Genomic DNA, 12,959 nt, shown 5'->3' on the forward strand with positions numbered 1-12,959 from the left:
GTTGCTGTGTGGCAAGCCACCTGTGTCAAACCAGCTTCATCTTACCAAGGTCTAAATCTTTGCACCTAGCCCTTGGTTCTAACAGACATTGCACTGGCAATGGGACTACTCTCGACCCTGGGACATTATTGGTTCCCCCCCCCCTTTTTTTTTTTTTTGCATTTTGTGGGGGTAGAGATCTAAGTGAAACTTCCAGGCTGGAGAGAAGCCTACTTTTGACAAGGGTGATACCCCCCTCCCTCCTTTGTATTATAAAAGCTTGTAATGTAATAATTTGTAGTATTCTTAATGGATTGACCTTAAAAAGGATGAAAAAAACCTCTGTACAAGGAACCACTTCTTTAATGCCCCAAGAATGTCTCAGCACAATCAAAATATCTAAAGCCCACCCTTAATTCGTAAACTATTTTGTAAACTTACCTTTTATAAAGCAGTATAGCTATAACAATACAGATGATAAACACAACTGCAAGAACTGGTCCTACAACCCAAATCAAGCCTTCTTCTTCCTCCGTAATTGGCTGGGGATTAAGATCTACTGACACAACTGTTTCAGAATATGGGCTGGTTGCATACATGGTCTAGAGGGAAATAAGATTCTTATTTAGTAGCAAATATTTTTAAATGCTATAAGAAATCGGTTTCATGTGAATTAGAGCTAGGGGGCATTCAACATTTTCCTTTTCTCAATCAACACTTTTATTCCTGTACTACCTTTGCAACAGTTTCAAAATAGAAGTAGAAGAGGGGCACCCAAGATGTTCATTGTCAAACACAACTTCAAGTATAGAAGCAGACTAAACAAAACCTCCTCTTTGCAGTTAACTAGACAAAACTCTTAAGGAAAAAAGAGCTACCAGGAAACAAAGACTTTTTTTTGACTCAAATTAATTAAGTTCAACAGACTCAGCCCAGCGTGCACACATGGCAGGTTTAAGAGCCAGTTAGGAAGATACCAAGTAACTTGTATGTTAAAATGTTAATGTTTGTTGCTACACCTTCCCACAATCCTCTTTCCATTCCTGCTTAATTATTTTTTAAAATGGTATTACATGCAGTTAAAACAACTCAAGCATAAAAGGGACATAACTTATAAGAGAGAGACGAATTACATAAGCGCAAAAACGCAACTCATTATTTAGATCACCTCAGGAATTCTCCTGTTACATCATTTTCTAATTCTGTTACATTTCACTGATAAAGTCAGTAGCAAATCACTATAATTAAAGAAGCTAGCTGTGCATGTCCTTGATTAGTTCCCTTTTGCCCAAGATGTTTGGCAATGAGCAACACTGTCTGAGCAATACGTCTTCAGACAAGAAAGAACCTTCTTTTCAAGACCTGATAGGATAGCACTATGAAGTTCATGCCTCAGTAGTAACTCTCAGAAGTTTCAAGAAATAAAGCTTATGACCTGCACAGGATATGAACGGCAATGAGTAAGATGATGGTTGTAATTATAAATACATAATCCTTACTACTTAAAATTACGTGGGGGGGGATTACATATATCTGGTGAATGTGTACTGGAATACACACCTGTGCATTGCCCCTGAAATTATGTTAATATGCAATGGCTAATAGAGCTCAGAGAGGCAAAGTCCACGGTGGGCGCAATGTTGCTGCCCCATTGTACACTGAGTCTGTAACATGCATACAGAAATACTTAACCTGGAGAAGCCACTGGAAATAAGTCAGGGTTTTCAAAAAAACATCACTTTACACAGTATGTAACTGATCTTATAGAAGGTGACAATAAAATACGGAACGTAAAAAAAAACCCACTACAGAGTTCAGAGAGGCACATTTTAGGAACACATCAACAACTTAAAACCTGCAGTCAACTTACAGATTCCGAGTGTTCCATAACAGCTAAAATGAAGACAACATATTCTTGGCCGTTTTGGAGCTGCTTGTTCTCAAAACCACCATACTGTTTCTTGTCCCCCAGGGTGAACTCAGTAGGAAGAACTTCAAAGTGTGCTGCAATATATGGCTTTAAATCTGCTTCTCTCCCCAAACGAATGCTTCTGCGTTTCCGTCCTATCTCCTTAAGTAGCTTTAGGGTAGGAAAAAAGAAAAAAAAAATATGAGGAAAGAGGAAAACCAGAAAGATAACTGTAAACAACATTAATGTAACTTATTGAGAGGCAGATAAAAATAATTTAGTCCTAGGAACTACGAAAATACCACTTATTCTCACTTAGTCACAAACCTCAGTTATATTTAACCTGCAATTCTGAACACACTTACCTGGGAGCACGCCCTATTGATTTCAGTGAGGCTTACTTCTGAGTAGACATAGATAGAACTGTGGTATAAACTCATTAGGACTTATTCTTTACAAGGAGTAATCAACATCAGATATGGAGCACAGTTTAGTTTTTAGTTACTGATACCGTGGCCTGTTCTAATATTTTTAAAAGGGGAAAAGGCGTGCAAAATAAAGATGATCAAGCACCTCTGATATGCTGCCAGTTCTTTTGCACAATGATCGAGGTCAGAGGTTGGCAGAGCACCATTTTTGTGGTGAAAAGGCAGAGTACAAATTGAATGAATGAATGAAGGTAGATCTCTAGATGTTTTGGAGTTCAAGCCCCTCTCAGAATGGACAATCATATGAAATCTGGGAACTGAAGTCCAAAATTACATTTTTATTGAATCAGTGTGTCATATATATGTATATGTATATATATGAGACAAATATGATAGTTTTGATAATAAAAGGAAACTACAGAGTCATGGACTGAAATTATGTTTTAATACACGTATACACTGCTATGTTTTTTGGGCTATGCTAGTCTCTCAGGCTGAAATATATCGTATCTGTGACTCCGCATACCAATAACCAATGGAATGTGATGTCCAACAGCTTGATATTCTGCATAGCTCCTCCTCCCCAAATCCTTCCGTTTAAAAAAAATATTTCACTATCATCAATGAAGTCACCTATATCAGAATATTCTGATGACTGGAAGAAGAAACATGCATGTTCATTATTTTTCATGGGTGTTGAACAAATACTAATGTTGCTTGCTTAGAAAGCACCTGATATTTTTCTGTTTGTGAATTCACAAGCAGCTAAACCTGTTCTGCCACTTCTAATTTTTCACATTTGAATCTTACATCACAATCCCAAAGGCATCTCCTTAGTCCTTAGGAGCAGGGAACCACAGATTTTGATGGACTTAATTCTCTGTGTGCTGAAGTTAGCAGCCTTATTTGCTTTCAGTGAGAATCAGGCCTGATTGATGTTACCTGCTGCAGTAAGCATACAAATTGCAGGACCCATGTGAATGGCATTTGCATATATAAACCACTACCACATGCAGCCTGATCAGTTTGCAACAGGTAATATGTGAATCAAGTACCAATTTGCCACATTGCCCTAAGGGTACACAGCTGTTGATGGATTTACTTTATACAAAAAGAACTAACACAATGCAAAAGTGCTCCTTCCTTTATTAAAAGTCTTACAGGGAAAACTAATGAATAAAACAACTAAAAATATATATAATGTCAATGATACATTCTAATGTTAAATAATGTGTCAGGTGACAGGAGTGATATTCTTCTTTGAGCTCTGTGAGGTAGATATATAGTAAACAACCCAGAGAAATAAGTACTTGCATATACTTTAAACTTTGGCTTCATCCGCTGATCTCAGTGGGCAGGCAGAACATTATGGGAGAACATGTTCCCTCAAGTAAACTGGTCTCAAGTTGTCTAGGGCTTTATACACTAGTAGAGCTAAGTAGGTACCATCAACATACTGATGACACTGTGCTCCAAATCTCCTAATGACCATCCTAATGCTAGCCCATCCCCCTTTTGTGCACAATTCCACCCTTTTAACATTATTTGATGTTATGTCTGCACTGATCTTAACCAGAGCTAACTCTTATCAGAGTGAATTCATAACTTCAGAATTGAAGCTGGCTATGAATCCTGGGTTATGAGATAATCCCAGGTTAGCGCAAACCATGGATACATTATGTCAATGTAGACATAACAATGATCCAGTTATGGGTGGCAGGAGGCAAAGGTTTGGAGGAGGGGAGCAGGAAATCCAGTTGTTCATTTCTGAACCCTATAGACCAGTGTGGTGTAGTGGTTAGTGTATTAAATCAGGGCTGGAGAGACCTGGGTTCAAATCTCTTGTTCAACCATGGATTATCTCTTGTTCATCACTGGGTGACCTTGGGACAGTCACTATTTCAGCCTAACATACCCTCTCAGGGTTGTTGTGAGGATAAAATGGTGTGGGAGGGATGAACACTGGCCTGAGCTCCTTGGTGGAAGGGTGGGATAAAAATGTAATCAAAAACGCTTAACCATGGTTAAGGAAATGGAAACATTCTGTCTACATGAGTCCAAATTGTAACTTCGTTAGAATGTGTTCATGACCTAGCTATTGAAGTCACAAATCATGACATTATGCCTATCCTGGTGAGCTATCCTGGTGAGCACATGTAAGATGTGAAACACTGTTTCTGCTAGTGAAATGTTAAAATGCTACACCAGTAAGCTTCTGAGTATAAGGAGCGTATATGACCTTCTGAGTAGAGAAAATCTTTCTATGGAAAATGCATTTAAAAATGAGTTTTTTAAGTTGATATTTGACAGTTAAAGCCAGGTAAACTTAGGTTTGTGGTTGTGTGTGTGTGTGTTTGCTCCTCCACAAGTGAGTAAGAGAAGATGGAAATTTATATATATCATTTAATTCACTTGAATGAATCAATCTGAAGTGCACCCCTTCCTTCATTCATATTTTAGATATAGATGATACTGTTGTCATATATTATCAACATCACATATGTCCCTTGAGGTGCTTCCCCCACCAATCAAGGATAATTTGAGAAGCAATGAAGTCATACAAATCTGCTCCCAAATACCTTTCAAATCTAGTTCATAATATATTCTCCTTAGTCTTGTAGCTTTTACAACATGTAAAAATGCATTTTATGTTACTGTCAGCTCTATCTTAAACATTTTTTAAAACTTAAGAACACAAGAAGAGCCATGCTAGATCAGTCCAAGCATCCATCTAGTCCAGCATTTTGTTCACAGCCGCCAACCAGCTGTCGACCAGGAACCCACAAGCAGGACATGAGTGCAACAGCATCCTCCCACCCAGGTTCCCCAGTAACTGGTGTACATAGGCCTCTGATACTGGAGGTAGCACATAGCCATCAAGACTAGTAGCCACTGATAGCCCTTTCTTCCAGGAATTTGTCTAAACTCCTTTTAAAGCCTTCCAAATTGGTGGCACACTACATCCTGTGATAGCGAATTCCATAGTTTAACTATGTGTTGTGTGAAGAAGTCCTTCCTTTTATCTGTCCTGAATCTCCCACCAATCAGCTTCATGGGATGACCCCGGGTTCTAGTATTATGAGGAAGGGAGAAAAAGTCTCCCTATCCACATTCTCCACACTATGCATAATTCTCTACACCTCTATCATATCTGGAGAATGCTGGGAGTTGTAGGACTTTTGTCTTTCTAATCATGCCGTAAGGGTGCAATCTAGATAGGTGGCTGCCTCCGACCTCGGAGGCAACCACCTATCCAAAGCAAGGCAGGAGAGGCACAGGGGGATTGTTCCCTCCGCGCCTCTCCTGCCTTGCTCTTTTTTGCTAGACAGCTGTTTTCGTCTCTCTAGTGGCAGAGGGGCTGACCAGGAGAGGAAGCTGCTGTGCGACACACAGAATGTGTCGTACGTGCAGCTCCACTCTCCCTGCCCTGGAATGCCCCCAGCCCTGCCCCTTTTCAGTCACTCTGCGCTTGTCTTCTGAGCGCGGAGGATGGGGCATCTCTGCGCTGCCTCCAAGGCAGTGCGGATGAGGGGGAAGGTCAGATTTCCAGGAACTGACCTTGGAGTGTGGGCTCCGAGATTCATACCTGGAACACAGCATATCCTATGGCCCTCTAGACAGTGTCTAGTAGCCATAGGATTGCTCCCTTAGAGTCTTATGTGACATATTACCTACTTTATTGTTGCCTTGTCCCATACTTTTAAATGCAGGGACAGGCAATCTGATGTCCTCGAGATGTTTTGGACCATGACTCTCTTTGGGAATGCTGGCTAGGGCTTATAGGAGTCATAGTATAAAACACCTGGAGGGCACTAGATTGCACACCCCTGCTAAGATACTAGGATGAGTTTGTGGAACTTCCAATTCTTTGTGAGAGAAATAAGGAAGGCAATTCCAGAGAAAAGGGATAGTGTGGAAGTAATCTTTGTGCACTGAAGCCAACAGATTCACAGATAGTGTAGCTTGTCACGTACATGAAGCTTTAGACCCAAAAACAACAGCAACTTGTGTATATGCCTTATATGGGGACAGCTAGGGATGTATGGATTGTGTAAAATATGTTCTGTCTGTGTTTCACGGATTGCCAGGCACCTTTTGTTCCATCGTCCGCTCATCGACAGAAACAGGTTTTTTTTTAGTTTCCAAATTTGCACAAATTCACATCTGTGCAAATGTGTGCCTGCAAAAATGTGCAAATTCCCATAAAATACAAATTTTCACACTTTAGCCTATGGAGGAAATGCACATTTTTGGCAGTTTTTTAAAAAGTGTGTGTATTTTTCTATTACTGAATTTGAATTAAATTTCCAGAGGCTAGAAAAATGGTCTAAGTCGGTGGAATCCGCCCAACAGGGGGAACGCTGGTCCACTGTGGAATCTTCAGGTCGGATTCATAAAAATCTGAACTCATTTGGTTCTGTTGCAGATTTCTCCAACATCCCTTGGGGCAGTACTGAATACAGTTTCTCAGACAACAAAGCATTTCCCAATGGCTTCATTTTTGGGAACAAATGTATCACTAGTGCACAGCTGGAACTCGTGCACTGATAACAGGGTTCTTGCTTGTACAGGCATCCCATATGCACAGTACTACCCTACATAGCTTTAAGCAGGCTGTTCTCTTATAAATAAGGAAAATCTAAGGCATCAAAAATTGCACAGTCAGTGAGAACAGTCACCCACTTTTGATATCTTTTCTGTCCTCTCGATAGTTACTAATGGAGGCAATTCTGAAAGATATATGAAGGGTTTCAACTCTCGATCAGAAACAATTTTCATTTTCCAGTCAATGCATATCGTATTTCTTCCACCATTAATTCTACAGTGCAGTCTCAATTGTATCCGTAAAAAAAATGGGAAAGAGCCCATCCTGACTCAAATGTTTCTGAATTAATAAATGTTCTTTATCAAAGTATTATACAGATTAATGCACCACAACTTGCACAATTATTAAAATGACCATTTGTTATGGGAAGCAGCACCACAGACCTGAAGAACTTAATTGCACAGAAGTTCAATGTCATTTACAGAATTCAGACTGCAATTTGTTGATGTTGCTGCATTTGACTATGTAGTTTTGCAAATTAAAATGGTCTGGGGAAAGGCAAATGTCATTTGTTATTACTGAATTTTAAAAGTATTTAACTATATATGATGGCAACTAGAGCTTAGTACAACTCCAAATATTTTAAAAGAAAAAAATACATTAAAGCAAGTGGCCCCCATATGTTGAAAACACAAAGTGAAGTAATGCGGTTAGCTGATGGCTTAATAGAAAAATAACAGATAATACCAAATAAATGATGAGCACGATTCTAAGCATCCAGTTCCTATAGGTCTCAATAGAGCCTCTCTTTCCACTCCTCCCACCTCAGCACATGTACAGGCATTTGTGCCAGAACATTACAAAACTAAAAGTAACTAGGGAGTATCACACACAGAAAAAGTTGTAAATAATGATATAGGACATATACACAGACTTCCCACTCTCCATAATGGGACTTGGTACAGTGAGGGAACAGTGATGACTGGGTTTTACTGAGCTTTGTGGAAATCTGTGCAGACATTATGCCTGAAGTGGGACTGGATTGTATTTTTATTAGGGTAAGTCAGAAAGAGTAAACCATTTAGATTTTTGGATGAAGAACTGCTGTTCTCTCACCATCTGAAATAATTTGCATTAGTTTTTAGAATTCTAAGCCAAATTAAGACTGGTGCTGTTGTTTAAGCAAGGTAGTCAAGAGCATCTTTTTATTTATTTATTTATATATATATATATATATATATATATATATATATATATATGGTATGTATGTGTGTGTGTGTGTATGTGAGTGTATAGATAGATAGATAGATAGATAGATAGACAGATAGAGATATATAGATATAGATAGATATAGATATGGTGTATGTGTGTATATATAGATATAGATACAGATACAGATAGATATAGATATGGTATATATGTGTGTATGTGTAGATAGATAGATATAGATAGATATAGATATGGTGTATGTGTATGTATGTGTGTGTGCACATATATATACATAAACATACATATACATATACACACACACACACACACACACACACACCCCTGCATGGAAGCTACTTGTGAAATTTCCTGAAAAGCAGCCCCTACAAGATGTTTCTTCCATCCACAGTGCAGACAAAGTTGAGAAACTTTTACACTCTGAACACAGGCATCATGTGGCGGACTGTGGGGTTGGATGGGCATATGATCCCTGAATGAATGAATGACTCACGCAGAAGGTATTAAAGAGACTGGTTTACAGCAATAGTAGGCATAATTGAAAAGTATCCATCTTATTCAATTTTCCCCCTGGATATTTTTGAATTGATCTAAAATATAATGGCTTGGATCCTAAGTTGCTTTGTCATTTACATAAAGGGTGGGATATTTCCACCAATATCCCCTGCATCTACAGCCCCTCCACACCATTATCTCACACCATTCCTAACGGTCCTCCAAACCCAAAAGGAGACTTGGGGGGGGGGGCACAGAGGGATGCAGAGGGAAGTGTGAGATGGGAAAGCACCATTCCATAAATGTTGAATTTGTTCTATTCATAGAAGGAAACTTAGGATCCAAGTACATATATTTCTATTTATACATGCTAGTAAATACAGCTTGCATTTTACAAACATAAATATATTCTTGTATGCCAAACCAAATTCTTCTTTCCCAATGTGAGGGTCCTTATGTTTGTGTAGGAGCATCTAAGCCTTAGTTTGTTGTATCTAAGATTGCCAGTGGCTGTTTGGAGGCAGACTTAAATGTCCTGGATTGGAAGGACAAAGGTAAAGTAAGAATGTTTTGGTATTTATAGTCATCGAGTTGTATTGGAGTACATGTGTATTTCAGCTTTCTATCTGCTGTGGAATTTGGAACAAAGTACTTTAATGATATTTATATTCCTGTCAGTAGGTCAGTGAAGCTGAACCACATGTGATGCGTAATATAATATTTAATGTATATTAAATATTATCACATATTTTAATCAATTTCTTGCTCCTCCAATATTCTAATCCGGTACACTGAAGAAGGTCCACAATATGTGAACTGTTCTAACAGGATAGACTATATCAGGGCCGCAAAACCTACTGAGGCCATCCTGGGACCCCTTGCCCCTCCCCCAGAGATTCTTATACAAACTTTTTCCCTGGTGCTACTAGCAGCGAGGAAAGAGCAATTTGTTTTGGGACAGCTGAGAGATTTGTGTGCATGTGTGCATGCATGCACAGCCCCTGATTCCCAAGCCAGCATCACGTATTGCCCTTGGGGCTGAAAAAGTCATGCACCGCTAGTCTATATCACTTATATGATGGACCACAATCTATGAAGGTAATTTAAACTCTTCCAATGGCTTGCATGGGTTGAATCAATGTTTTACTCTCTTTTAAAAAGAACACTCTGCATATCATACTGTAAAATGCTGTTGAAACTCAATTAAGTTTCAAACATGATTTATCACATAGTATAGGATGTTACTGTCTGAGTAATGCAAGCTCAAAGAATCACTGGGTCTATGGAGTTATTTCTTTTCATTGCAGTGCGTGTAATCAATTTAAAAATCCAAGCTGTTTGTTGCATCATGCAAACCCGGGCGGTGTGGGCTATGCGAGGGTTAAACCCAGGCATCATGCAACCCATGCCACTGGGTTCAGATAACACATCAAGCCATGGTGTGCTTGCATATTAAAAATAGCAGCCAGCATGTATCACCACCACTGTGGCTTAAATAGGTCATGGTGGGTTGCACTGTTCGTGCAATATCAAAGACATGCAGATAAAAACTGCAGAACTAAATTCAAATTTCTTAATTTATTTTTCTTAACTAGGGTTTTACACAAACAACAATTCAGAACAATTGAAAAATGGCTTAATCAACTTTTCCAATAAATTAGTGATCTGACAAAAATTACTTTTAATCATAGAAGTGCGTTTAGCTTTCACATTCATATGCCAACTGAGCACCATGTTTGGAAAGTGATATTTTTCTCGCCTACCACTAAATGACTAGTGTATCCTAGATTGTCACCCAGATGGTCTCTTCTAGTGATGTGCATTTATTTCAGATGAAGTCCGAGCAGAATCAAGCCACTTTGATCTGGTTCTGTTGCTTCCTGAGTTGAAGCGGGCTGTCCTCTGAAGGCAACAGAACTGAACCTGATCCAGATTGAGGCTCCACTAGCAATTCCAGTTTAGGAGATGCAGTGACATTGTTTTTGAAGGAGACCCCAAAAATAGTGGTTTTAAGTTTCATTTCTCTAAATTGCTGAGCAGTGGGAAGGAGGATGGCGGGAGTGCAGCTGAGTGAGTAACAGGTTCACAATCTAATCCTAGGGCACGTTTTACCAGGAGCTCCAATCACTGGGCTTTTCGGGAGGGATTTAATTTAATTAAGTGTTTAAGTAACATTCTTGCTGATTTTCATTTCTCTTACTGCTGCACTGTAGCTGCTTGGGAGTAGGAAGGGAACTGATCCATTTTTCTTGTGAGGTGGGGTAGCTTTGTTTCAAGTTTGGTTTGTTCATGATTTCATTCTTTCAGTTTTAACTCAATTCTTCTCTTACACATTTCCCTGCAAAATCTTTCTATTTAAGAAAACCTATGATTATCAGACTTCTCAAAAATGGGAACCAGTCTCTTACCATTTTTACCACTTGCACTTTTTTTTACCACTTCTACCATTTTTCTACAAACTGTATAGTATTCCATTATTCTGGAATGAAGCAAATTTCTTCTGTGTCATGTAGTGGGTAAATTTCAGTTATTCATCTAGCTTCTGCAACACTGTCTGTCAGATCCTCTGAGCCCATAAGCCTATGGAACACAGCTGGTTCGGGAGGGCCTAGTACATAATGCAGTTCAGCCAGACTCTGTTGATAGCTGCTGCAGGGAAATTATGATCAATGTGGTCTATTGTTTAAGTATTACACTTTGGCCAGGGACATCTGGGTTCAGTTTTCTGTTCAGCCATGAAACTCAATGGGTGACTTTGAATTTCTCAGTCTTACTTACTCACACCTCTCAGCATCACCTACTTACTGAGTATCTGTGTGGGTAAAATTGGGGTGAAAGCACCATGTACACCATCCTAAGCTCCTTGAAGGAAGGTTAAGCAAATAAATATTCTCAGAGGCCAATGAAAATTTCAAGCATGCCACCAAAGTTGGCTGCACATGGATAATGATGAATTGGTGTGGAAAACTTGAAAAAGAATATGTGGAAGTAAAAGCAGGCAAGTGTAAAATCAAGTTTATTAGACTGAGCCAAAATTAATCCCAACGTGTTTCAAACCCATCAGGAGTAATGGATTTCTATTAAATTGCTGCATAGACAGAACTCTGAGTCTGAAGGCATATCCACAAAAGGCAGCTTCCTATTACCTCACTTTGTTGTGTTAGTTTCCAAGTTGCCGAACGGGAAACTCACAAGCACATACCATATGCACATACGTCTTCTCCCAGCCACTCCAATATTGGCAATGCAAAGCATGTTAGGTAGATTACACTCTCTATGCTGGTCCCATAAACACCACTGTAAGAGGAAGGGGGCCAGTACAGGTTGAAGTCCCTCCCCTCCACTTCCTTTCCCTGCCTGTCAATGTGCTGAATGAATGCATGTGATCATAGAGAAAGCTGCTATGCACGTTCATCTAGGGAGGACATTTAAGATGATTTTCCATGTAGGATAGGATTTATGTTCTTGTACTCTCTTTCACATTATTGTGTCTGGAGGTACATAAAAATGTAATCTGAGAACCAAAACACATAATTCTGGACCTCAGGGAAAGCTGATGATTCCAGTATCACATTCTTGTGTCCATCTGTACTTAGTACCTAGGATGGTGTATTTTGCATTTCATACTACCCTTTCAATTGCCTTCAGAAAGGACTGTAATTCTCAAGTAAAATGATAACCCAAAGCTCTCTAAAGAGTAATACAAGAAGCTGCCCTTCGAAGAGAAGTATTTAAAAATCTAATTACCTCAAAATGTCACATGTATTGAAAATGCTGGAAGATTTTAAAATAATGGACTAATTTGCCTATATGCAAGATATAAATTGACTAAATGTATGTTAATTGTTCAACAGCTCAGTTATTATTCTGTGAATATGCAAGGTGTTTTTCTCTTGTGCTTAATTCTGGAGTACAGACGAAAAGAGCTTGAGAGACAGAAGAAAAATTTTCTAATTAGGAGTATTCCAGCATGGGAGAAACAGGTAAAGAGACTGCGAAGGAGGTCAAATGTTAACCTGCAGAGCAAATTGCAATTTAGCATTTGATTCAGCTTTAGCAAACACCCCATTAATGAACCAGACCTTTATTGGAGTTCATATCAATGGTGATTATACTTTTGCTGACAACTCATTTCACCTTCTGCATTACGCCTTACAATCGGAAAGGAATAAAATATTAATGCCAACAAAGATCAGACAGTTTGTGTGCCTCATTGCAACTTAATGTCTTTTAATTTAAGTAATTAGCTTTTTGTTTCTGCCCCCAGAGGCTAACTCCAATACAAAATGATAAGATATCAAAAAAAAAAAAAAAGAGTCAAACTTGCTGACATGGGTATGTTAATTGGACACAATCATTAAGATTGCTTCTATCA

General features: G+C 38.9%; 1 protein-coding gene across 1 annotated transcript in view; it reads right to left on the reverse strand.

Moving 5' to 3' along the window:
* Positions 1–12,959, reverse strand: part of PTPRD (protein tyrosine phosphatase receptor type D) — a 592,319-nt gene that overhangs the window by 124,153 nt on the left and 455,207 nt on the right. The window contains exons 19-20 of the mRNA XM_084834479.1: positions 1,850–2,059; positions 421–581 (exon numbers count right to left, since the gene is read on the reverse strand). Of these exons, the coding sequence (XP_084690605.1) occupies positions 421–581; positions 1,850–2,059 (371 nt within the window). The remainder of the gene's footprint in view (positions 1–420; positions 582–1,849; positions 2,060–12,959) is intronic.

Source organism: Heloderma suspectum, chromosome 2 (genome assembly GCF_057233095.1).
Source record: "Heloderma suspectum isolate Gila_16-S chromosome 2, 16-S_ref, whole genome shotgun sequence".
Taxonomy (NCBI): Eukaryota; Metazoa; Chordata; class Lepidosauria; order Squamata; family Helodermatidae; genus Heloderma; species Heloderma suspectum.